This window comes from Camelus dromedarius, chromosome 6, assembly GCF_036321535.1.
Source record: "Camelus dromedarius isolate mCamDro1 chromosome 6, mCamDro1.pat, whole genome shotgun sequence".
Lineage (NCBI taxonomy): Eukaryota > Metazoa > Chordata > Mammalia > Artiodactyla > Camelidae > Camelus > Camelus dromedarius.
Window position 1 is genome coordinate 6,526,541 of NC_087441.1, and position 22,895 is coordinate 6,549,435.

The 22,895-nt window shown below is 42.9% G+C and overlaps 1 protein-coding gene across 5 annotated transcripts in view; it reads right to left on the bottom strand.

Annotated features, from left to right (window-relative positions):
• Positions 1–22,895, bottom strand: part of MAP3K4 (mitogen-activated protein kinase kinase kinase 4) — a 103,522-nt gene that overhangs the window by 15,270 nt on the left and 65,357 nt on the right. For 4 of the 5 annotated variants that reach the window (XM_031456649.2, XM_064486499.1, XM_064486501.1 and 1 more), the window contains exons 6-17: positions 18,819–18,976; positions 15,451–15,567; positions 13,896–13,995; positions 13,707–13,790; positions 12,016–12,282; positions 10,493–10,642; positions 8,354–8,515; positions 7,688–7,821; positions 7,073–7,151; positions 6,097–6,163; positions 2,727–2,823; positions 1,781–1,897 (exon numbers count right to left, since the gene is read on the bottom strand). In XM_031456649.2, the coding sequence (XP_031312509.2) occupies positions 1,781–1,897; positions 2,727–2,823; positions 6,097–6,163; positions 7,073–7,151; positions 7,688–7,821; positions 8,354–8,515; positions 10,493–10,642; positions 12,016–12,282; positions 13,707–13,790; positions 13,896–13,995; positions 15,451–15,567; positions 18,819–18,976 (1,532 nt within the window). The remainder of the gene's footprint in view (positions 1–1,780; positions 1,898–2,726; positions 2,824–6,096; positions 6,164–7,072; positions 7,152–7,687; positions 7,822–8,353; positions 8,516–10,492; positions 10,643–12,015; positions 12,283–13,706; positions 13,791–13,895; positions 13,996–15,450; positions 15,568–18,818; positions 18,977–22,895) is intronic. The other variant, XM_064486500.1, reaches the window with a different exon arrangement.

Consider the following 22,895-nt stretch of genomic DNA (forward strand, 5'->3'; position numbering starts at 1 on the left):
CCTCACAGCACGTTCACAGCCTGGCACGGCGCTGAGACCCCAGCTTTCGGGCACAAGGCGGTGTATCTCAAGGTCCACCCCACAGGTTCCCCGGGAAGGGCCACGGCACGAAATTACAGCGAACATGTGCCAGGCTGCAGGGCAGCAGCGGGGCTGCTGACCCTCGGTTTTGCACCTCTTCACTGGCTCTGCTGGTCTCCACTGCCACACACCCCTCCATAAAGAAAACTTTATTCTTCTGTAGAAAAAGGCATTCGAGGTGGCATGTTACGATGGTAGTAAAATTTCCAAACCTCAAGGATCATCCTAAAGCATCTACGAAGGACACTTATGAAATTCCACTCACAACGCGCTGAAAAACTACTTATGCGAAGCCTAGGACAAAATGCGTGTGTGTCACTGCTACACCAGCGCACACTTAGGGTACACACCACTGACTTATAAAAGCCTTAAACCGCAGTTCATGAGATCTCTAGTTCTGGAGAAATCTTGTGAGCGGGGAAGCAGCAGATGTGGGACCAGGCACCACGGTTCTGGTGAAGAGTTCTCCTCAACTACGACTGCATTTTAGGGCACGTGGCTTCCCGTACTGTATTTATCAAAAAGACAGTTTCAACCCCCCAACAGGGACATAAAGCCTATGCGGCAATGTTTGCCGTGAAATGTTCTATACATAAAAAAGAGAGTAAATGGGAATTTGTTCAATGTTAATTGTTAATTTTTTTAGTTGACTGCTTAAGCTGTGAAAGACTGATTTTTTTTAGGTTACAGACATTTGTCATTAAAAATTAGGAATATTAATTATTTAAATGAATGAGAAAAGTGGAAATATCTGTAGAAATTTGAGACTGTTATAACGGAAGGCTAAAAACACTCTAGTCTATTTTAAATTCTAAAGCTATGTGTCATCTTTCTGCCAACATTATTCTAAGATTTTTTCTTAGGAGCAGGATACAGAGCACTGAGTTCCTTCACAATTTCATCTTTTTTGGTCAGTTTTGTTTGACTCTATCACCATCCTTACTGGAAGATGAGAACAGTGACAGAGTCCATCCCACCAGGCACCAGGATGGAATTAAGAGTGACCAATGTCCCTTCTCCATTAAGTATGGGACCTTGACGGCCAAAACAAACAAACAAACAAGTGAAAAAAACCCAACAACTAGAAAGGGCAAACTGCAGCATCCTCATTACTTATAAAGACAGAAGACTTCATGCAAGAGACTTCAATTTTTCTGAAGCTTGCTGAACGCCTGAGCGCTTTCTCCAATAACAGTCTGTTCTTCACATGAGACACAAACCCCATGAACTCCTTTTTCCAGTTATAAACTACTTCTCATCAACAACTGTATAAATTAGGAAGCTTGGTTAGAAAAATGAACCTCTTAAAAAAAACAAATCACCACCTAATGGTATTAACTAGAAGTCATCTTTGAGTAGCTCCTCAGAAGCTCCTCAGCAAAGGCGCTATTTGCCAAAACCCACGTATCCGCGGGCCCACTCCTCTTCGCTGATACTCTGTGTAGTTGTTATTAGCAGAGACGCTGGGCATTTGGGCCCATATTCACTCCAGGGCAATACAAAACTCAGGCAGATTATCTAGCTGCGCTGGTCAGTGCTGGAGCCCCAGGGCCATGACACCCCGCTGGGGGCCTGAGCATCACCCCTGCCACCGGAAGGCTGTCCCGCCATGTCTCGGGACGCGCCCCCAGAGCTGAGGTCACTGCAGAGGGGCACACGGGCGGTGGGGGGGGACATGACACGGGTGGAGTGAGACTACCTGGCATCATGGGCACTGCTGATGGGTTTGGGTGGCGCAGAGTCGCTGCCTGAGGGGCCGGGACGCCCAGCGGCGGGGCTGCCGTGGCTCCGCGTGTCCGAAGGCACGCTCCGGGTGCTGGGAGGAGAAGAGAAGCTTCAGGAACACAGGTGAGAAAAGGGGGTGGAGTCTCAGTGGTTTTCAATTAAAAATAAAATAGGGGGAGGAAGTGAAAAAAAAAGTTTAAATATTTTTAAAATATTTTAAAATATAAAATGCAAACTGTTCTTTGAGACTCAGGTCTAGATATGAAAATGAAAAATAACTAATTTCACACTATTTAAAAACTGCTGTCCTTTCCTTGGAAATACTGTTGAATAAATTAACTTTGAAAAACTGAGTATACAGGGGAGAAAGGATGCTTGATACCTCAAGATGCAGAAATGCCACCACATTCAAGGCAAGTATTCTGAATGTACTAGTTTCAGAACTCACTTTAGTATTTAAGTTGCTCCGTAGTTATATACACACAAAAAAGTCAAAACTGAAAGGGTCACTCCGGTTTTCCCTCCACTTTTAAACTGGCATTTAGTTTCAAATGTTTCAAATGTTTACTATGCTTTGTGCATAGTATGAATTTGTTTCCCTAAAGTTATTTTTCAAAGAAAGAGAAAGAATTATTCCAAAGCTGGAAAGCATTTAGTAGCTTGAAGTTATAAATAAGCTGAGAGGCTAAGTTATCTTGAAAGGTTCAAGTCTATTTTAAATTTGCGTGTCTTCTTCTTTTGCAACTAAGGCAATGTGGTATATCCTCAAGATAACGAAAAAAAGAGTTTTAAAAAACGTATAAACAAGAACACAGAAAAAAATGCTTAGTTATCAGAGCAAGCATCAGCAGCTCTCAGGGTATTAGCATGCTCATCAGAGAAGAATGCATAAAGCACATGACTAGATAAGCGCCCAATACCTGAATCCCTCTGGCGTGGGGATAATTAGATGGGGGTTAGGAGGGTCGCTGTGGCATCGAGGCACCTTCACAGGACGGGGGCTGTTCCGATGAATGGCTGCCAGGGGAAAGAGCGACAAGTGCAACTTGTTAAAGGGCCAGCAGAAAACTGTCAAACCAGGCAATTCAGTGGAAATGGGAGGTGGCTGACTTTTGCTGGTGATCAAAATAAAACCATTTATCTAAGTAAGAAAATTATATTACATACATAAATATGAGGAAAATATCACTTTCTGAAAGTTAATAAAGTTCTATTACACGTTCAAACTTTTTTCCATTAAAAACATTTTTAAAATCCTGGCGTGAAACATACATAATGTGTATGGAACCGATGATGTGACCTATTTTAGAGATGGATGAAATGTAGCTTACGTGGCCTCTCTCTACTACAAAGGAGTTCCTTACGTTGCCTGCACTTTTAAAGAGTCTGGTGACACTTCAACAGGTCCTGAGTTGGGGAGGGGTCACTGTCATTTTCCCAAGTACCTAGAGTTTTATTTGATTCCTTTAAACCAAATGAGGAGGGTGGGCACAGTTTAAATTGGTTTTTTTCAGAACATGTTCTCTTCTCTTTTTAAATATTCTGGTAGAAGGTAAATGTGGATAAAATTTAAAACAAAATTTAAAAACTAGATAAAACTTAAAGCAAAATTTAAGGCACCTTTCCTAGTAATTGCAAAAACGCTGACAATTCTACTTTCCCAATCCCTAGATGTAACCAGTCAGGAACATGGAATTACACTTCATCTAATTTTCCCTAATACATTTTCCTCTTATTTTTAATTTTGTTTGAAACTCTTCTTAGTTTTTTAAAATGTCTTACTTTCTCTTCATATATTAATAATTTTAGTCTACATATGTTTTATTCCAAATATGTTTTATCCTAAATGGAAATAGTTCTTTCTTCCTCATTTTTGTTTGTTTACCTTTAATAACATTACATAGGAAGACAGAAGTACCAAAAATGAAGAGATCTGAAGGGAAAACTTGCAAAAAAAAAAAAATCAAGTAATTATTAAGAAGAAATTCAGGTAATTTGTGTCTCTGGCTCATTATCTCAACTATTACAATGCTAAACGGAAGAAATCCAACAGCAACAAAGGCAAGAAGAAAAAAATAACAAGTGTTTTGCTGAGAATGGTGATATCTTTAATTCAGCAAACATTCTGAGAACTACTGAATCAAACATTACCACAAACTTTTCCCATGAAGGTATAAAATAAAGACATTCTGTTAAAACACATGCATACAACTTTAACATCCTTCATGCATGAAAAAGAGTGTTTCTTTAAAGAGTACATATATCTAATTGTTGTAAAACTGTGCTACTTCATTAAAAAGAAAATCCAAATGGCCAATAAACATAAAATAGATGCTCAAATTTCACTAGTGGTAAACATTTATTATAGAGATTTTTTTTGTGGCAAAACTAACAAACGTCCATAAGGACATGGTGGAAAGAATTGTACGTCCCTATGGACACAACACAAACGCTGAAGAGAATGAATTGGATGGAACCCTGTTGACATGGAGGGATTTCTATACTTGTCAGATAGGAAAAGCAAGAGGTTAATATCCAGCGTGATCCAGTTTTTATGCAGTAAATGCCAGGAAAACAAACAATGCTATGCTTGTGTGATTTCATGGGCATAAAGAAAGGTACGGTAGAATGCATCTGTGTAACTACACGAGCAAACGGAAAATACAGAAGCTTATATACTAGACTGTTATCATTAGTTACAAGCATAGAGCAGAGGGAGAGAAACAAGCAAGCAGAAGAGTAACACCAATGTTCTCTCACCTTCATTAATTTCCCTCTAAGGAAAGAGCACAAAACTAAATGACGACTCCCGCCACGTGCAGAACACTTCAGGTAATAACAAAGTGTCGTCACCTCCTGAAGCCTCATTAGCGTCTGGTGTTAAGCACTAGAAGGGGAGGCTCAGAGATGTTAAATGAGCGGCCCCAAGTCCACCTGGCTCCCAGTCCAGGGCTGTCTCCACCACCCCCGTGGCTGAGAGGACGAAGGGCAGCTCACGCCTGCAGGGAGCGCTGTTGACCGCCTGTGCCCCGCAGGGCGGGGGAGGCAGAGCACAGCGAGTGCCTCGCCGGGTAGCAGGGATCACCCCTGGGCTGCGCAAGTGGGAAGAGGTTTTTCCTTTTGTAATATTTTCCCATGTGTATGTTGTCTACATTTTTTTACATATGTTTCTACACTGTAGTTTTTTCTACAATGAATATGATTTCTTACGTAATAAAATATTTTAAAGTAATTTTTACTGAATTATTGATCATGTACTTTTAGAGAAATATTTTGAGAAGTCAGAAAATCGAACTACTTATGACAGTATGCTTAATCAAAAGTCTGAAAGAATACAGTATGTTTTACATAGAATGTTCGAGCAGTTTTACAAATGGTAACTTTCATTTCATAGCTGCCTTGTGAGAAAGAGGAATAAACTGAGTGAACTTTAAAGACAAAGAACGAAGCACTAAAACCTGGTCTCCTAAACGCTGAGCAGCTAGCAAGTACCCTTTAAGATACAGCTGCTGCTCACTTTACATTTACCATTTATGAATTATTTTATTTTGTGTAAATGTAATTGTTTAAAATTTCTAAGTTTTCATTTTTGGGTATTTATTACATAAAAATGCAGTTTTGTTTTTGTTTACTATCTCAAGAATGGGGTCAGACAGCCTTTTTCTAATACACATTTTAAATTTCAACATACACTGTAAAACTATGTATTAACTGTAACTTAAAACTGCAATTTAAGTATATTATGGAAGAACTTAACTTTTTTTCATAGTAAAACCAAATAGGAATGGAGGGAAAACCAATCAGAAATATTCTATGTTAGAGAGGAATGGGCACCTGGGAAGCTGCGAGGAAGCTAGTTCATTCTCCTCCAACAGGTGCGGAAGGGCGGGCAGAACAATCATCCTCACCCACCTCCATCAAGAAAGGCCCTAGCTGCTCACAGACAACTATTTTCTCCAAGTCTTTCCTCCCCAAAAGAAAAGAATTTAAGGAGGAGAACAGAATGGGAATGTTGATGCACCAAAAAAGGAAAAAAAATGTAGTAACACTGTTGGCAAGCACAGAACACCTGGTGTTGGCATTCTAACCTTCCTGCTAATTGAGAACGACTACTGTGGAGTTCTCTATAGATACACACCTCATTCCTAGAACTTTCATTGTCATTTTCCTGAATATTCTTACAGAACCTCTATACCATTTTAAATGACTGCAATTGTAAGACAACGTGCTCACCCAAACCAGCAGGTTCCAGGAGAAACACTTTAACTGCTGTCTCACCAAGGTACAAACCTGTAATAGGGCTGTGTGGCTTTCCTATCACGTGGCCGATGCATTCATTCATCAAGGCTTGCAAACTCTAGAAACCAAAGGAAACGGGACAGGAGGAGAGAAAAATGTACACTCTCTCAATTATATTAGTAGCACCAATTAACCTTTCGGTATATTTAAAAGAAACATGCTATCCTTAAGAAAATGCTTTCAAAGTTACTTTAAAAGAAAACAGGTACAGTGCAGTGTACTGTTCATATGGGTTTACATGCAATGTGTGTATGTAGTCGAACTGTAGTAATTTTACTTAATAAAACTGAAAAAGGAAGAAAAAAAAGCTACAGAATGAGAAGACATTGTTCAAACTGCTCTTGATAAGCTTTTTAACAAAGAATAAAACACTTACATTCTCAAAAAAAAGAAAATAGGTATAACATAAATCAAACACAAACTGCACATAACTTAAGATAACAGACACTCCACTTTCATAAGTAAAAGCAAACTGCTATTCAGTTCCCTATCATGCAATGATGTGTATAAGCGAGGAACTTCTACTTCTGTAATCATCTCTACTGTCTGGAGGCTAAAATGAATGAATTCACATTTGAACAGTGTCCTTTTGATCTGACAGAATTGATAATATTTAACCTTTGGCATTATGCTCTCAAATGACACGCACCGAACTGAAACAGCTCTCCCCTGTTCCTCACTAAGCTGCTAAGAAGCAGCAGCACTTTATAAAACACAAAACTGACAAATGTCAACGCAGGCTGCACGACCAACTGCACACTGACTTAGCTGAACAATACTGCTGTAAAGGGAAAAGCGCACTGAATGTCTCACACACTATTAAGAGTGCTTTAACTCCTCAGCCTCATCATCACAATTATGTGAAAATATTTAAGAAGCACTATTAAATTAACAAAAAGATACACAATCAGGAATAAGAGTGATCAATTTACTTGTTTTTTAAGGGAAAAAACTTAATATCCCATACCAGGAAGTCATCTTCTGGTAGAGCTGAAATAAAAGCAGGTTCAATAGCTTGCAGGAAGTCGAAACCTTGAGTTGCCCATCTGTAACAGGGAAAAGTTCAGTAATCACAAAACAATCCAGCAAATGCCGTGGCAGTTTTAATCTATACGATACTGAAGAACAATCTGACTGGAAAATTACTATCTAGGACAAAGTACATTTCTTTGTCTATACATCCCTCGGGGAGTAAGTTTACAGTGTGTTTTGAGAAAGACAAAAATGGCTTCTTCATCAAGGAACTGGCTACCAATTTGTTTTCCATTTATACTAAATAACAGGTGTAAATTTCATGAAGGAGGAAAGAAGATTAGCAGTCAGGAGGGCCTGTCCAGGGAGAATGTGAACTCCTTAAAGAGTACTCATTTGGGAACAAATTTTTTTTTAAATGTTTTCCAAGAGTTATAGAGAGTTCATGTAAACAGGCTTATTTAAAGAAAAGAGAAAGAAAGAAAAAAAACTGATCACCAAAGAGTTCAAAATGCTCCTTTCTGTGTCATCTGCTCAGAACTTCCACATAAAATGTAAGGACGCAAGACCACCAAGCCCACATGAAGGAAACCACCTACGTGCTCGTTACCTGGGTCTTGTGCCTCTACCGCTCTCACACTTAGTTAGGACGTAATTCATCCACTTCCGGGCAAAGCTTATATACTTGTCTCCTATCTTCTGTCTAAACTCGCCAGACATCAAGCGAACCACTTCTTTGTGATACTGTAAGAAGATTTCATGTGCATCAAAATTAAGAAAACAATTATACAAATGCCTAAACGCTGTAATGCCACGTCTGTTTAAAACGTCACTTTTCTAAAAACAAAAAGCAAATGCCAGTGACCTTTACATATTCTGAAGAGTATATTCATGCTCAGTTATATTCAGTTTTATTTATATATATATATATATTCAGCTATAGAGAATATGTCTTAAAATGCCATTTCACAAGTGTTTTACTTATAAATTTAAATTAAGAATATGCTTTTAGGACATTAAACATCTCTTAAAGTAGGGTTTTAAATACAAGTGGATAGTTGTAAACACAAAATAAAAACAGGGCAACCATCCGACAGTTTAAAAGTAGAGCAACATTTCTGATACGCGGCAGCGGAGTGAGATGACGTTCCTAGCTAAGCTGTGATTACAACAACGAGATCGTGACGTCTGCTGCACGAGAATCCTAATACATTTTATAAGTAAATTACAAAGCAACTGCAGAACTGCGCTGTTTTTCCTCTTATTTCGTACCTACCTCGAACCCAAAATTGTAGCCCTGAATCATGGCTTCCCGGTAGTACTGCTGCAGCGTGGCGGACTCGGACTCCTCAGCCTCAGCGTCGAATTCTGAAGTGAACATGTGGGCCACTCGGTCAATGGCAGCGCTGATTCTGTTGCAAAGCTCTAAGGCATCATTCTAAAGAGTCCCAAACCATAATTAATCCAAAACGAAACGAACCGCACAGTACCTACTGCATGCTAGAGGAAGATTTCTTTCATCATCACACAGACATCAACCACTGCAATGTCCTTCAGCCGTATTCATTTTGGTTATTCAAAAGGAATGACCAAAATTAGAAAATATTATAGTATTTTCATCTTTATCTGTATTAGGTATTCTTAAAATCCTACGAAATACAAGAGGGAAACAATCCACTTAAAGAAGAAAGCCTAATTACAACGTGGTCTCTGCACAGAAGCTTACAGCTTCAACATGTCTCCATGTCCGCTGCCAGCTGTTTTCTGCCCTCGGTGTCTGCACAGCTGTGAATATGGATCCAATCCCTCAGAGTGAACTAACGATGTGTTTCTAATGACCCCACAATGTATCAAGTCATACTCTTCTTCTTGTCCCTGGCTACTCCCTAGCCCAAGGGTCCTCAACTGGGGCCAAGTTTATCACCCCAGGGGACACTTGCAATGTCTGGATATATTTTTTGTTGTCCAAACAAGGGGATGTAGGGGGAGTGTGTGTGTGAAATCTTCTGACATCTTTTGGGTTGAGCCCAGGGATGTTGCCAGACATCTTACAACACACAGGACAGCTCCCCAAAACAAAGAATTACTGATTGACCCAAAATGTCAACAGTATGGAGGCCGAGAAACTCTGCCCTAGTTCAAGTTTTGTTGTCTCTCCTAATCAATACTACAATAGCTCCAAATGGGGTACTCTTTCCACACACCCTTAAACACATTCATGTGTACACACAGTCTCTATCAGGCAATTCCCCTATATATTATTCCAAAATATTCTTCCTGAATCTTCAACATTCACTGAGGCTACAGAATAAAATCCAAAATCTCTCAACAGCCTGATTTTTGCCCACTTGATTTTACCAGCCTTCTCTCCCACTTCTTTCCACTGTATACACCAAGATCCAACACATCAGACCACAGGTTATTCTCATAACCCTGGTCCATGGACACTGAGGCCCAGATGTTTCTCATATTAGTCCCTTCCCAATTTACATCTTTTGAAATGCCTCCATGGTGGCAATTCCTAGGTGTTACCAGGAGGATCTAATCTCTCCCTCCTCTGTACTTTACATGAGAGTTCAGGTCCTTAAGGCTGTAAGTTCCTTAAGCTCAAGAATAACCAACATGTTACATAAAATTCTGTCCTCTCCAGAGTACACTGATTCAAACTAAAAGAAAAAACAAAAGTCCCCTGCCCTGGCATTAGAATGGGATGACAATCCATAAGCAAGAACGCTTACAGATAAATAAGACAAATCAGACTGACAGAAGAAAAATGAGTATTTATCAAAATACTTCTAATTTCAAGAAGTCCTGCTTTAAGAAGTCAAGCCTTAATGTGACAGAGAAGATGTAACTGACGACCTGTGGAAAAGTGCAGATGGACCAAGACCGATGAATAGAATACAAAATAGAAAGCAGTGAAAACAGGAAATGATGGGAAGAGACGGCAAGGCTCTGGCCCGTCATGAGCTCTGAAGACCTTTCTACAACTGGCTTTCTCTAAAACAATCACTGTGGCTGAATCGTCTGTTAAATAAAAGACTACATAAATCTTCTTTCAAATTACACATTGTAGATTCAAGGTAACTCTAGTAAATACTGGTAACTGCTAAAGGAGGAATAAATTTGGATTAGGAATGAAGAGACCTAAATTCCAATATTAACCAGGCACACGAACATTAAGAAGTCACACAACTGTTCGAATTTTTATCCCGTCCAGTCTAACATTCTACAGTTTCAGGAAAGATCCGGGAGATTTTTAACTTAGACATGGGAAAACGTGTACTGGGAAGAGAGGACAAGTTAAGAAACAAAGTCCCTTGAGTGATATTAAACTATAAGACACGGATTCTCCCCTAGCATCTTCACATCTTTAGCAAATAAGTCAGCTAAGGTAGAGCTGACAGTGAAGTACCTTCAGCTGCTGCAAAGCTTTGGCGATGACCGGCTGACTGGACGTCTGCTCCTGGCGCAGGGTCATGAGACCTTCAATGGACTGCTGGAAAGCTTTTCTCTGAATTATGAGATGTGCAGACTCCATGACAACTAGCAAAAGATTATCCACCTGGGAGGGAAATCAAGCACACGCTTAAACACAGACCCAGTTACTGTCTTCCATCTAGTTCAGCTCCCAGTCCCCAAACACCACCAATCTCAGGGCCACCAGGCCAGCAGCCATCTGATCAGAAAGTAGCTGTCAAGCAAAGCTCCTCCCACAGAGCAACACACTGCAGTGGGCACTGGCGGCTGAGATCTCCAGCGCAATGGTGAGAATCCCATGGGATTATGTGAGCGTCATGTCTCTGAAATATCCTGGAACTCAAGTAACTCAACAGTCCTAGGGCTGTGTGTGTATGTGTGTGTGTCTGTGTGTGTGTGTGCTGAAGCCACAGGTGAAGATGGAAAATGCAGGAATAAGAGTGGGATGAGACGAGAGGCCTTGAATGAGACAGAAATCAAGACTTTATGATTTTTACTGTTTAAGTGATGATCATTGCAGTACTTTGAGTAGACCTGTGATGAGATGTGTGAATTATAAGCATCATTCTTGAAGTATCAAAACAAGCAAACATATAGAATTCGAGGAGGGAAGGCAAGGATTGAAGTAGGGAAACTAAAAGTGGGACCCTGCAACAGTTCAAGAAAGGGCTGACAGGTCTGAGGGAGCGGCTCTGGGGATACAGGGAAAGAGTCATTTATTACAAATGCTTTAGGTTGCTGAGGCCAGTGATTAAGTGGAAGGGTGGGAGGCTGAATTTATATGAACTGTCACATTCTGGTTTAAATAATTGAGTGGACAGAGCACCATTCACCAAGAGAGAGAATCCCAGAGGAAAAGCAGACATGCAGACCTGAGGGGCCAGCCAGCTGGTGTGCTCAGCTCTGGTCAGGCTGTGTGTGAGGGACACGCAGGCACTCACCGTCCGTGCCCCAGAGCTGCACAGAGAACACAGGAGGTGGCCCCTAACAGTTTTAATTAATGAGTTTTATAAATTGTCCTGGGACCCTATTAGGTAGCTGAGATCCTTTACTACAAAAATGAAAGCTAAGTAGCCAGTAAACCAGAGCACTTGGAGAACTGGGATTTCTGGAACTACAAATTAAATGAGTAAGAAAATTCCTTCTAGACTGTGAGTAGTCAGACCTAACTACATACATGCCTGAAGTAAGGAAAGATATAAATAAAATATTTCAAATATCCCAGTATAATTTAACATATTCAAAGAATCTGATGGAATATTTTAGTACAAGTAGTGCTACAAAACTACCTATTAAAACATCAAGGTATACTTCAGGGAAGTGGATACTTGAGACAACAAAACTAATCATTCATAAGCTCCTAAAAATTCACTTTTCCTTAAAGTATTTTAAGTAAGCACTACTGCTTCAAGGTGGGTGGGGGGGGAGAGGCAGGAGAGGACTGGGACTGGGCCACACCTGCATGCTTCTCAAGGTGTCCACAGTCTCCACCTGAGGCACAATTTTGACAGGCTGTGCCTCCCACGTGGCCCAGCTGTCGTCTGAATCCTGAGCGAGATCACTGTGTTTGGTTAGAAGCAGGTAGGCGTCAATCAGTACTTCATCTGAATCTTTTGAGCAGTCCTTTCCAGCAGCTGCATTGAGTAACTGCAAAATAATACTCTTCTCCTCTGCAAGAGTGTCTGGAACAAATACTTGCAAGTTTTCTAAACCAGGAATTTGTACCTGAAAAAGAAACCCAAAATCTCAAATTAAAGAACGTCATATATTATAGAAATGCCATTTAAAAAAACACTAGAGAAAGACAAGCGGGTTTGAAAGGAGATGTGGGAAAGGCACTACCTAGCGCAATGAGGGGCAGGGCAAGCACAGCGGTCCCTGAGCATCCACAGAGGGTCGGCTCCAAGACCCCCTCGGATACCAAAATCTGTGGACACTCACGTCCCGTAGGGAAAATGGCAGAGTATTTGCATATAACCTAGCACATCCTCCCACATACTTTAAATCATCTCTAGATTACCTACAGTATAATGTAAATGCTATGTAAATAGTTACAATGTAAATACTATGTAAATAGTTGCCAAAATGCTGCAAATTCAAGTTTTCCTTTTTGAAACTTTCAGGAATTTTTTTTCCCTAAATATTTTCAATCTGCAGTTAGGTGAATCCATGGATGTTCCATGTCACTGGAGGACAGAGTGGAAGAGAGAACATGTGAATATACTGGTGGAGAGGCTTTGTAAAGTTTCTCCACTTATAGGGCATCCTTCCATTTCTTTATTTTCAACTACTAAGGAAATACTCATCAGGGGAAGAATGTCCCTGAAGCGACCTCAATCAACGTGACTGCAATGTCGTTTTTATGGAAAGGTGCCCCCACAGAGGAACACGCTGCAGTGGCCACTGACGACCAGGGTCTTCAGCACAAGGCGAAGACTCCCATGGGATTGTGCCGGCATCATGTCTTTCCAAACAGAAAATCATCTGACTTAGTAAAAAGGCAAAAAATGTTAATACAGATCCACTATATTCTTGGTGGGGGTATCATAAAAAGTCTGGTGGGGGTATCATAAAAAGTCTTTTAAAGACCATTTTAACAAGGGGTGCATATGTGATTATGTTGTGCAAGTCACACATAAATGTGGGATAAAATTTCCAGTAACATCATCATACACAGATTCTGAAAGTACTAAACTCAAACAACTTAAATGAGAGCAAAGATAGGAACTCAGAAAGTGGTTCCAGTGATGGCCAGGACACTGATATCAAAGATTTATGTACAAAGTTTGAATTGTTTCAGGAAATGTGAGGGTGAAAAACGAAACAATTATTTAAAATCAACATTACTTTATATACATTATTTTAAATATATGTGTAACTAATAAATTAAATAGTATGAGTAAATAGTTGAGGCTTTATCTGTATTCTTAAAACCAGTTAGTAACTCAAGTATGAAAAACTTTGTTTTCCTAATGATTTCATTGGGAAATTATGGGATAGTCTTAAAACTGGGGCCAGCATATGGCCTGCAAAGCCTAAAATACTCACTACCTAGACCTTAAAGAAAAAGTTTGCCTGTTTTAGAGTAAGAAAGACAAAACAATTACCTACCTTCACACACTGTCACCTTACCTTACTTACTTACTTACCTTCACATACTGTTTTGATTTCAGGACTTCCAGAAGGTCTCCAACTGGGGCTGAAAATATGAATTCTGCAGCTATTTCCAGGTCCTAGGATCACAGTTACAAAGAAACTTCTTTAGGGTTAGTATTTTTAAAAATAAGATAAAAGAAAAATAAGAAAAAAATAATAATTAATCAGGATTGTTAACTCACCTTCCTCAGCATTTTAGCAAATCCGAGCGCTTTGGAGGCTCTTTCTCTAGCTTCGTGAAACAGCTCCTTCAGGGCCCGGCTGATCTCTATGACAGACCTCCTGCAGAGGTGGTTGAAATCTAGTTAGAATACGTTACCGTACATCAAGAAATATGTAACAGTAAAGATGAAGCAAATTCCAAATACGTTAATAAAGACTGAAGATTTTAGAAGCAAACAATTACTGAGGATGTATTTGAAATATTCAGATGCTTGCTCCCCACTCTTTCTAGAAAATACTTGTATCTGTTAAATAAGTAGGGCACACTTAATAACCTTCAAATAACAATACACTCAATTTTCTAAAGATTCCATTAGGATAAATCTTGGAGTTTGAAACAATGGTCTTGACTGTCAGCTTATAATCTAACTGAAGAGGAATACATCTAGTAAGTGAGCTGGTGAATATTTAACAACTGGCAGCCCCCACAGTGGTGTTTGCCAACGTGCATGGTGTAAATTCTCCCATCACAGCTGATTTCAATCTCCCAGTGGGACATCACTGAGCTATGACCTGGGGAGAGATGGGCACAGTCACTCGTGGGCTCTCCGGAGCCAGCACAGTCAGCCCCACACATTACTGCACGTGAATCCACTTTTTAGATCCATCCCGGGGGAACAATCAGGGCATGATAAGAGCCATTCTCTGGTTCACCATCTTAATTCTTGAATTCTTGTGTTTATTCTGAATCTACCATGTTAGCATTCAAAACTGCAAGGCCTTCTACAAACTGACTCATTCCATTTCTCAGCTACTCGGTATTTTCCCAGCTAAGAATCTATGTTATGTGATAACATCTTTCTTTAATCCTGACATAAAGACTTCCCAGTGTTCTGAAACCTAAAATGTGTTTTCCATCAGATTTTGGAGGTGAGAGACAACATCTCTAGAGAAGCTGGTTCACCTGAGCACTTGCTAAAGTTGAATCATAGGATATCGCTAAAAACTGGCCACAAAATAGCTGTTAAGACCGATACATACGCCACAAAAACAGCACTTTAGCATGGGTCAACCTAAATTCTAGCTGCACAGAGTCAGAGGAAATGCAATTGATGAACAAGCCATGGTCTCACGTGCTTCAGCTTAAAGTTCAAGAGAAGGGGCAAATTAAGTATAAAAACAACAAAATGTACCAAATGTCAATCAGATGTATTCATGGACAGCTCAGAGGCTTTAAAGACAGAAACAATTATTTAATTAGACATTCCCGAACACGTGAATGAATTCTACCCTACTCATTTTTAGTCAACTTAAAACTACATCTTTTCTAAGGACGTTATTTTGATAAGGCTAAACAGATTCTATGTTCACCTTCAAAGAAAATTTCACATAAAACCACAACTAAGAGATCATACGAAAAGACAATACAGTAATAAACAAACCCCTTCAGGTCTACTACCCAAATTTTTAAAGTCCAACACAATTTAGTTTCAACAAGGCTCACTTCAGGCTCATTAACAAGAGGAAAGATACACAAAGTAAGAAATGGGAGAGGAGAGAAAATGCAACTTCAACCTTATTTCATCTGAAGCACTGCCATCGTCAGCACTGGTCCAAAACTCTGCACAGCTCTCCTGTAAGCCAAATTCTAGAAAACTTCCTGTAGATTTCAGCAGCATTCCTGCAATGTCACTAAGGGAACAAAAACAACAAAAGTAAACCACAGAAGAAAAACTGTCCTTACTCATCCTAATTCTTGAATGAGAAACCAAAAGATTCAGCTGTTTCAAATAGTTTAAAAATCAGTAACTAAGAATTTCCTTTTTATTTAATATAAAATCATAATAACTGTGAAAAAAGAAATCTTGATTATGGAACCTCTGTTCTACTACCAGTTTTTCATTATAAACCTTAAAATCTTAAATTACTTTCATGTTAGCTATGTAATTACCACACAAATGTTATTTTCATCTTAAATGAATGTTCAAAATGGTATAAAATGGCCTCATACATATCTATGACAAAATATTTTTAAAAGTGTAATAAACTAAGTGATAGTGTAAGAAACAAAGTGAATTCCTTAAATGCAATTGTTTTCAAAAAGGTTCCCTCACAATTAGCTTTCATAGTCAATTGACATGAAATAGTCTAATCAGCTGATGCTTCATTAAGTACCCAAATACTAGGGTTAAAATGCAAACCCAAATGTATAAAATAAATCTGAGTGTAGTAAAAATTCAACAGCGGCTCATTGACCTCCACGACGAAAAGGAGTTCTGACCCAGTAAAAGAGAGCAGGGAGAGCTACAACCAACACCAGGCGGGGAAGAAGGCAAGCGCGGGGAGCTGTTGGAGGAGCTACCAGACCAGCTGAAGGTGTGTTTTCAAGGGGCCTTGTGGGCAATGCAGGAGTGCGAGAAGCCGAGCAACAGTGGGAGGAGGGGCTCTGACGGAAGCGGGTGGATGGGGGGGAAGGAAAGGCCACAAAGAACACTGACTGTGACCACAGGGCATGAAGCAAAGGCATGTCTGTGAAAAGAAGCTGTCAATCTGAGAAAAGCAGAGGATTTGGGGAGTAAGGCCAGGACGGTGAAGGCCTCGGACGTGCTGCCTGTGTGATTGCCATTTGGTAGGCAAAGAGGGTGGGCCTTAAAAACAACTGAATGGGAAAACGATCTGGTTAGAACCGTGCTTTTAAGAGCAGTAAGTACACAAGGATATCCAGGATGAATTTATTCAACAAGTACTCAGTATCCGTCATGTGGTAACCGCAGTGAACGAAACAGATACAATCAGTCCGGTGGACGGAGAAGAAAACAAAAACAAAAACAAAAAATACATAGCATTTCAGATACTGACAAATGCTATGAAGAGAAATAACACACGGAAGAAAGCTAAGGCATACCTGCCGGTAGCAACTTCAATTTTAAATATGGAGAAGATAGCATGTGGCTACAGACCTGCAGGAAGTGGGGAACTGAGTCCTGGGAATGACGGGGGAGGAGCCGCCCAGGTGGAGGCGCCGGCAAGCGGGAGGCGCAGGCCCGGCCCACGAGGCCCAGGCAGGAAGCCGCGGAGGCTGCGGGGCGCGCGGGGCAGCCTGGGCAGCCGAGGGCGGGGCTTAATGAGAGGCAGGCTGCACGGGGCCCGCGGGCCGCGGTCCAGGCGCTCCAACGTCTACTTGAGAAAGGAGGAGAGCCACCGGCGTGTCTGGAGCAGAGGGAAAGGGCTGACATACATTTCAACAAGATCACGCTGAGGACACGCTAGACAGGATGAGGGACGAGGGCAGAGGCCACAGCAACACAGTACGGAAACCAGCCTGGGCGACGGAAGCGCGCGTGGTGAGCAGAGGTCAGATTCAGGGTGTGTCTTGAAGGGACAGCCAGACGGAATTGGAGGCAGTGGTGAGACAAAGAAGGGAAGTCGGGGTAATTCTAGGACTGGCGGAGCCCGGGAGAGACAGTGTGTGAAGCGGAGCGCGGCGCTGGCGCGGCGGACGCCCGGACGAGCAGCGGCCGGGCCGGCAGAGGCGCTGCGACAGCCCTGGGGCTTCTCACGATCAGACGATGACGATGAAGCCCAGAGACAGCACTGTACGGAATCAAGGTCAAGCAGCAGATAAAAATAAAAAGACTGGCAGGAGGGAACGAGGGTGCAGAGAAATTATATATCATGAATTGGAAGTAGAAGCAAACAGTAACCTTTTTAAAAAATTTCTTCAACAAAGCCTGATCGCCTGAGAACACAAAATGCAAACAGAAGAAATTATAGGCAAAGCAGACTATGGAAAATTAGAAGGGGAGAGATGCTGAAAATGGCAGGGACTGCAGTTTCTGCAAGGCGGACTAGGAGAAGCAACGTGAAGAGGAAAACAAGCCAGGTGGGGAACCTCGGCCTGGAGGACCAGGTGAGATCTGAGACAAGACCAAGTTCACAATTCACTCAAAATAAAGGCGGAGGACACAAAAAGACACAAAAAGAACTGGTGGCTGGGGCAGAAAAGTGAACACAGAATTCTGAGATGCTGAGCATGGAATAAAGGCCGGTGGAGTTGAGAATACTGAGTTTCAGGGAAGTAGAGGAGAACTATAAAAGCTTAAGTCCTAAGGCCCGCACACTAAGGGGGCAAGGAGACGGGCTGGGTACAGAAAACCTCAAAGAAAGGAAACGGGAGAAATAAAACAGCTGAAGGGGCATGTGAGAGAAGGAGCAGCAGAGTCCAGAGCCAAGGAGACGCCTGGTCTGTGTGAGCCAGAGCGGCCCCAGCAAAGACGCTGACCCGCAGCCCGCACTCCACACACGGGCCTGCACCAGGGAACCTGCACTCCCTTCCCAGGACAGACAGACAGGGGGCGCTCCCGGCCCCTGCGTGACTTTCCTTGGGTTACATTCCAATTCTTTCACCATATAGACATACCTAGTTCATAAAGAGATTCTATGATTCGTATTACATTCCCAAAACAGTATCAGTGAAAACACGCACTTCGTAGGCTGCAGAAGTGCCCACCAAGACTGACACACAGGTCTGCGGGTCACCCCACTCGCCACAGGCCTGAGTCCGCCCCCTTTTGTACGTAACCAAGAGGGCGCGCTCTCAGGCAGGACTTCTCGACTCCACAGCTGACGCTCTGGGTGGGTGATCTTTGTTGGGGGCCATCCTGGGCGCTGTAATGTGTTCAGCAGCGTCCCTGGCCTCTGCTCAACGGACCCCAGCAGCACCTCCCAGGCAGCACAAGGGAACTGCTTCCAAACACTGCCAAACGTCCCGTGGGCGCATATCACCCGGGGTGAGAACCACTGCTCTAAGGAGACGGGCACATCATGTAACTGTCGTTCTCATGTAACTAAGCATTCAAACACGCAGACCAGAACTTGTGAGCAACCTAGGAGAAAGAGGGGGAAAGGAAGGCAGGCGCGCTCAGGGGCACGACGGTTCCTACCAGAAAAGCTTTCCAGCCTGCGCTTCTCCTCCCCGGATGTAATGCGTTATTTCTTTGGTGAAATTCCACTCTTCTTCTAAGAGATTTTTTAAACTATGGGATGCTTGAGGTAATTGCTGTAGCATTTGGATCCAGCTTCTCATGTAATCAAAATATACCTTAAAACACAAAAACGTAAAAGGAGATATTTGAGAACAGGATTCAGCAAGTGACAACTTTCACCTCTGTTAACATGAAAGCTGTGAGCCAGAGGGCAACGGACGAGGGGCCACTGAGGCAGGCAGCTCCCAGAGAAGTGTCTCTCCATCACTGTTAACTGACGTCCAAATAGGATTTTTCCTAAACTGTGTAACTCTCCTCCTCGGCAACTTAACACATATGCACAGCCCCTGCAAGGTACTAAGAGAATAACTACACTGTACAGAAAAGTACAGTAAAGTTAAAAAGACAAAAATCACAGCACATGGAAATTTTCGTTACTAATATATTATGAGCATTATTCTGTGAGAGGTTGGGATCTCTACTTGTGGAATTACTTAGACGTTAATTTCAGACGGTATCTTACGTGTGACGAAGAAGAAACGAGCTCACTTCTTCCCACCATGTCGTCCCAACATCCAGATTCTTGTGATGCAATTTTTCAAGGCTTATGACATATAAATTATGACCAATAACCAAAACGCCCATCCTCCCGAGGCGGGCGCACCACAAGTCCTCTCACAACAGTTTTCCCTGTATTAAGTTCTTATTCTGATGTATCTCATGTTGCTTAGTAGGGTCTGACTATCAAGCAGTTTTTTCCAAGACCGGTTCACAACTGTAATATTATAAAACAAAACTGCGGATTCTTTTACTGAAAAGATAACTTGACTGGGTATAAAGTATCTGAGTTACACATCCTCTGCCTCGGAAGCTGTAAGTAACATAAGACGTTACTCCACTGCCTTCTCACGCCGCGTCGTGTGAGTGTGAAGAGATGCGGCACCAGGCCCACCCCCACTCTCTCCGCTCCCTGGGAGGGGCTTCCTTTCTCTGCTCAGATGTTTACAGGACTCTTTCTCTGGTCTTGGATTTCAGTTACTTCACCAGGCTACATCTCAGGTTCACTGAAATGAATGTTTTGAGATACAAAAGTAACTTCCAGTAGGCAAGTATTTGGGTCTTTAGTTCAAGAAAACTGTCTCTGTTGTATCCTTGGATGCTTCTGGTCCTCCTCCTCCCACAGCTGAGTGTGTGGAACCTGCACGTGGTGGGTCCATCCCCGTCTTACCCAAGGGAACAAGCCTCTGGCACACCAGGCCCGGGCCTCCCCCTCCGTTCTGGGGGTGCTCCTTCGTCTCCTGGGCGTCCCTGAAACCTGGCTTCTCCCCGACCACCTCTCAAGGGGCAACGTTCCTACAATAGATCTCAAGGGCTGCAGCAGCAGCACCCTCATGCCCCACTGCTGCTTTCAAGCCCTTGCTCTGACACAGTCTTATTTTAAAACAAAACTGAAGAAACACCATGTCCCTTTAAGACTTGTATCATCAGATACACCATTGACGCCACCCCCTCCACCATCACCTGCTGATTTTCAACCACTCCTCGTCAGTCGTCACACTCCAGTATCTGGCTTGGTCCTCTGTCCACCCGAGGCTCAGCACCACGCTGTGTGCCTTCAAGTCACCCAGAAGGCCCCCGCGCCATTCCAATTCCGCTCCAGAGGCGTCACCTGTGACCTTGCCACTGCCCTGACTGCTCACGGCCCAACTCAAACACCTGGAGGCTGAACCTCCTCACCTCCTCCAGCTCCCCTGTTCAGCCACCACCTCCACCTTGTCCTCTTCTCTTTACCTGTACCTCCAGTCCCCGGGCTCCTCTTCTTTCTCCAATTCCCTCCTCTCCTTCCTGGCTCACTTCTCTCCTTACGCAGCTCAGAGTCCAGGCGTCCACCCTTCAACAGCACTCCCATCGGTCCCTGCCTCCTGTGTGGCCTCCTTACCCAGCCACCAGCTGCTGTCACAGCCCTGCAGCTAGTACCGGCTCCCCTCCCCGCGCTCCACAAGCGTCCCACGACAGGGAGGAGTCACTGCGCCACGCAGCCCCAACCCCAACCAGCACACAACGCTTCTGGTAACATCTCTGCCTCTACGCAACTCATTTCCCTCTCTCGATAACCACAAGTTAGCAACTTTTCCATTTTCCTCAAACTGCCATAACCCACCCTAACCCCTTCTCAGCAAATGATCTCACCTCTCGTCACAAAAAAAGAGAAGTCATTAGATACAAAAGCTCTCACTTTCCTCAAACAACAATGCAGACCTACATCCTGTTACCCGTGGTCCGCCCCGCTCTGGCAGCAAGGGGGCCGCGCACCCGCCCAGTCCCAGCGCTTGTGCTGAGACCATCACCTCGTGGCGTCCGAGCAACCTGACACTATCAGTTTTCCCTTTCCTCTCATGTACGTCTATGTAACTTGTTTCATCTCTTTCTCTTAACAGAATCAATACTAAAGGCTTTCAATGGTCTTGGGCATCTTCAATTTAAAAAGCTCTCATCGGACCCAGAGTCATCACTATTCACTTCACTGCACAAAGGGGAGAGCCAGCAACCACTCTCGATAACCTCCCCCGAATCCAACCCATCCCCGAATCCTGCCAACTTCACTTCCAGTGTTTCTTCTGAATCCTTCCACTTCCTCCTAACTTATGTTACACCAACCCAATCCGAGGACCAGCACGCGCACCGCTAGACCAGACTCTGCTGGCTCCCACGCAGGCTCCGGGCCCCCCAGCCTGCTCTTCCAACTGCAGCCACAATGGCCTCCCATGGCTTTCTTGGGAACCTTCGTTCCAAAGCTGCTTCCCACCACAGAGGCTTTGCACCCGCTACCTTCTCTGTCAGGAAAGACATTCTTTCAATCTCTCCCTCTTTTGTTAATCAGAAAGTAAAAATATTTTAACAAATATCCCCCGGAATGAACAAATGTTAGTATTCGGTCATATTGCCTTTGGATAGCTTTTTAATAAGAAGTAATCCACCACAAAGTTAACTTCTCCTTGGTTTCTTTCTTCATTTCTCTCTTTCCTCCCTCCTCAGAGGCAACAATGATGCATTTAGTATGTTGCCTTCTACTTCATGTTTTTAAAAATAATCTATTATATAAATTATAAAATAGTATTGTCTTGTGTAAGTTTTCAAATTTCTTACATAAATTGGATTGTAGTATACACACAACTTTCAGATAAATTCCAAGTGTCCCTTCCTGAGAGAAGCCTTCCCTGACCGCCACGCGTACTCCAACCTTCCCGTGGGAGTCCACGGAAGACCCGAGCCTCTCCCCTGCTGCACTTTTCACCTTTGTAATGTTATGTCTGTACAATTACTCAATAGCCATTTTCCCCTTCATTCTTAAGCTCCAAGAGGGAGTGTATGCTTATTCCTGAATCTTCAGCACCTGGTATGCCTGCCTGGCACACAGCAGACACCCAATAATATCTCTAGGATGGAAAACTGAATCTTTTCTGCCCCTCTGCCCTTTATTCTTCTGCAGGAACAGGAATTGTATGCATCTGAGCTCCCGGTCGTATGCCTTCTACAATTACCACATCCTGTTCATCATTTTCATATTTTCATTCCTTTTAAATTATTTTTGTGTGGTTTCCTTAAATCCGTCTATCACATGCTCCTCCATCATATATTTTGTTGTTCTGGTTAATTCTAAGGCCAAGGCCAGGGCCAGGGCAATGAGCTAAGAGAACTCACAGCTTCAATCTGGCTTTGCTGGCTCAAACAAATACTCACTAGTTGCTTCCTTGGACCCGCATCCACAAGTCCCTCAGTGTTTCCAGCCAGAAGGCTGACGCAGCGCAGGGTGAAGACCCCGCAGCCACAGTCAGGCTGTACCACACCCTGCGGGGCACTGCCTCCCCTCAGCCGTACAGCCTGCCCCTCACTCAGCAGTCTTTCCCTGCTCGCAGGGTGAGCCGCAGACAAGAGAAGTGTCTCCACTTGTGCCCCTCTGTCCTGCAGCGTGTCCTCCACGGGGCACCCCTGCTCCTCTCCTGAGTGTCCACACCCTGGGATGTCATAGCTCTA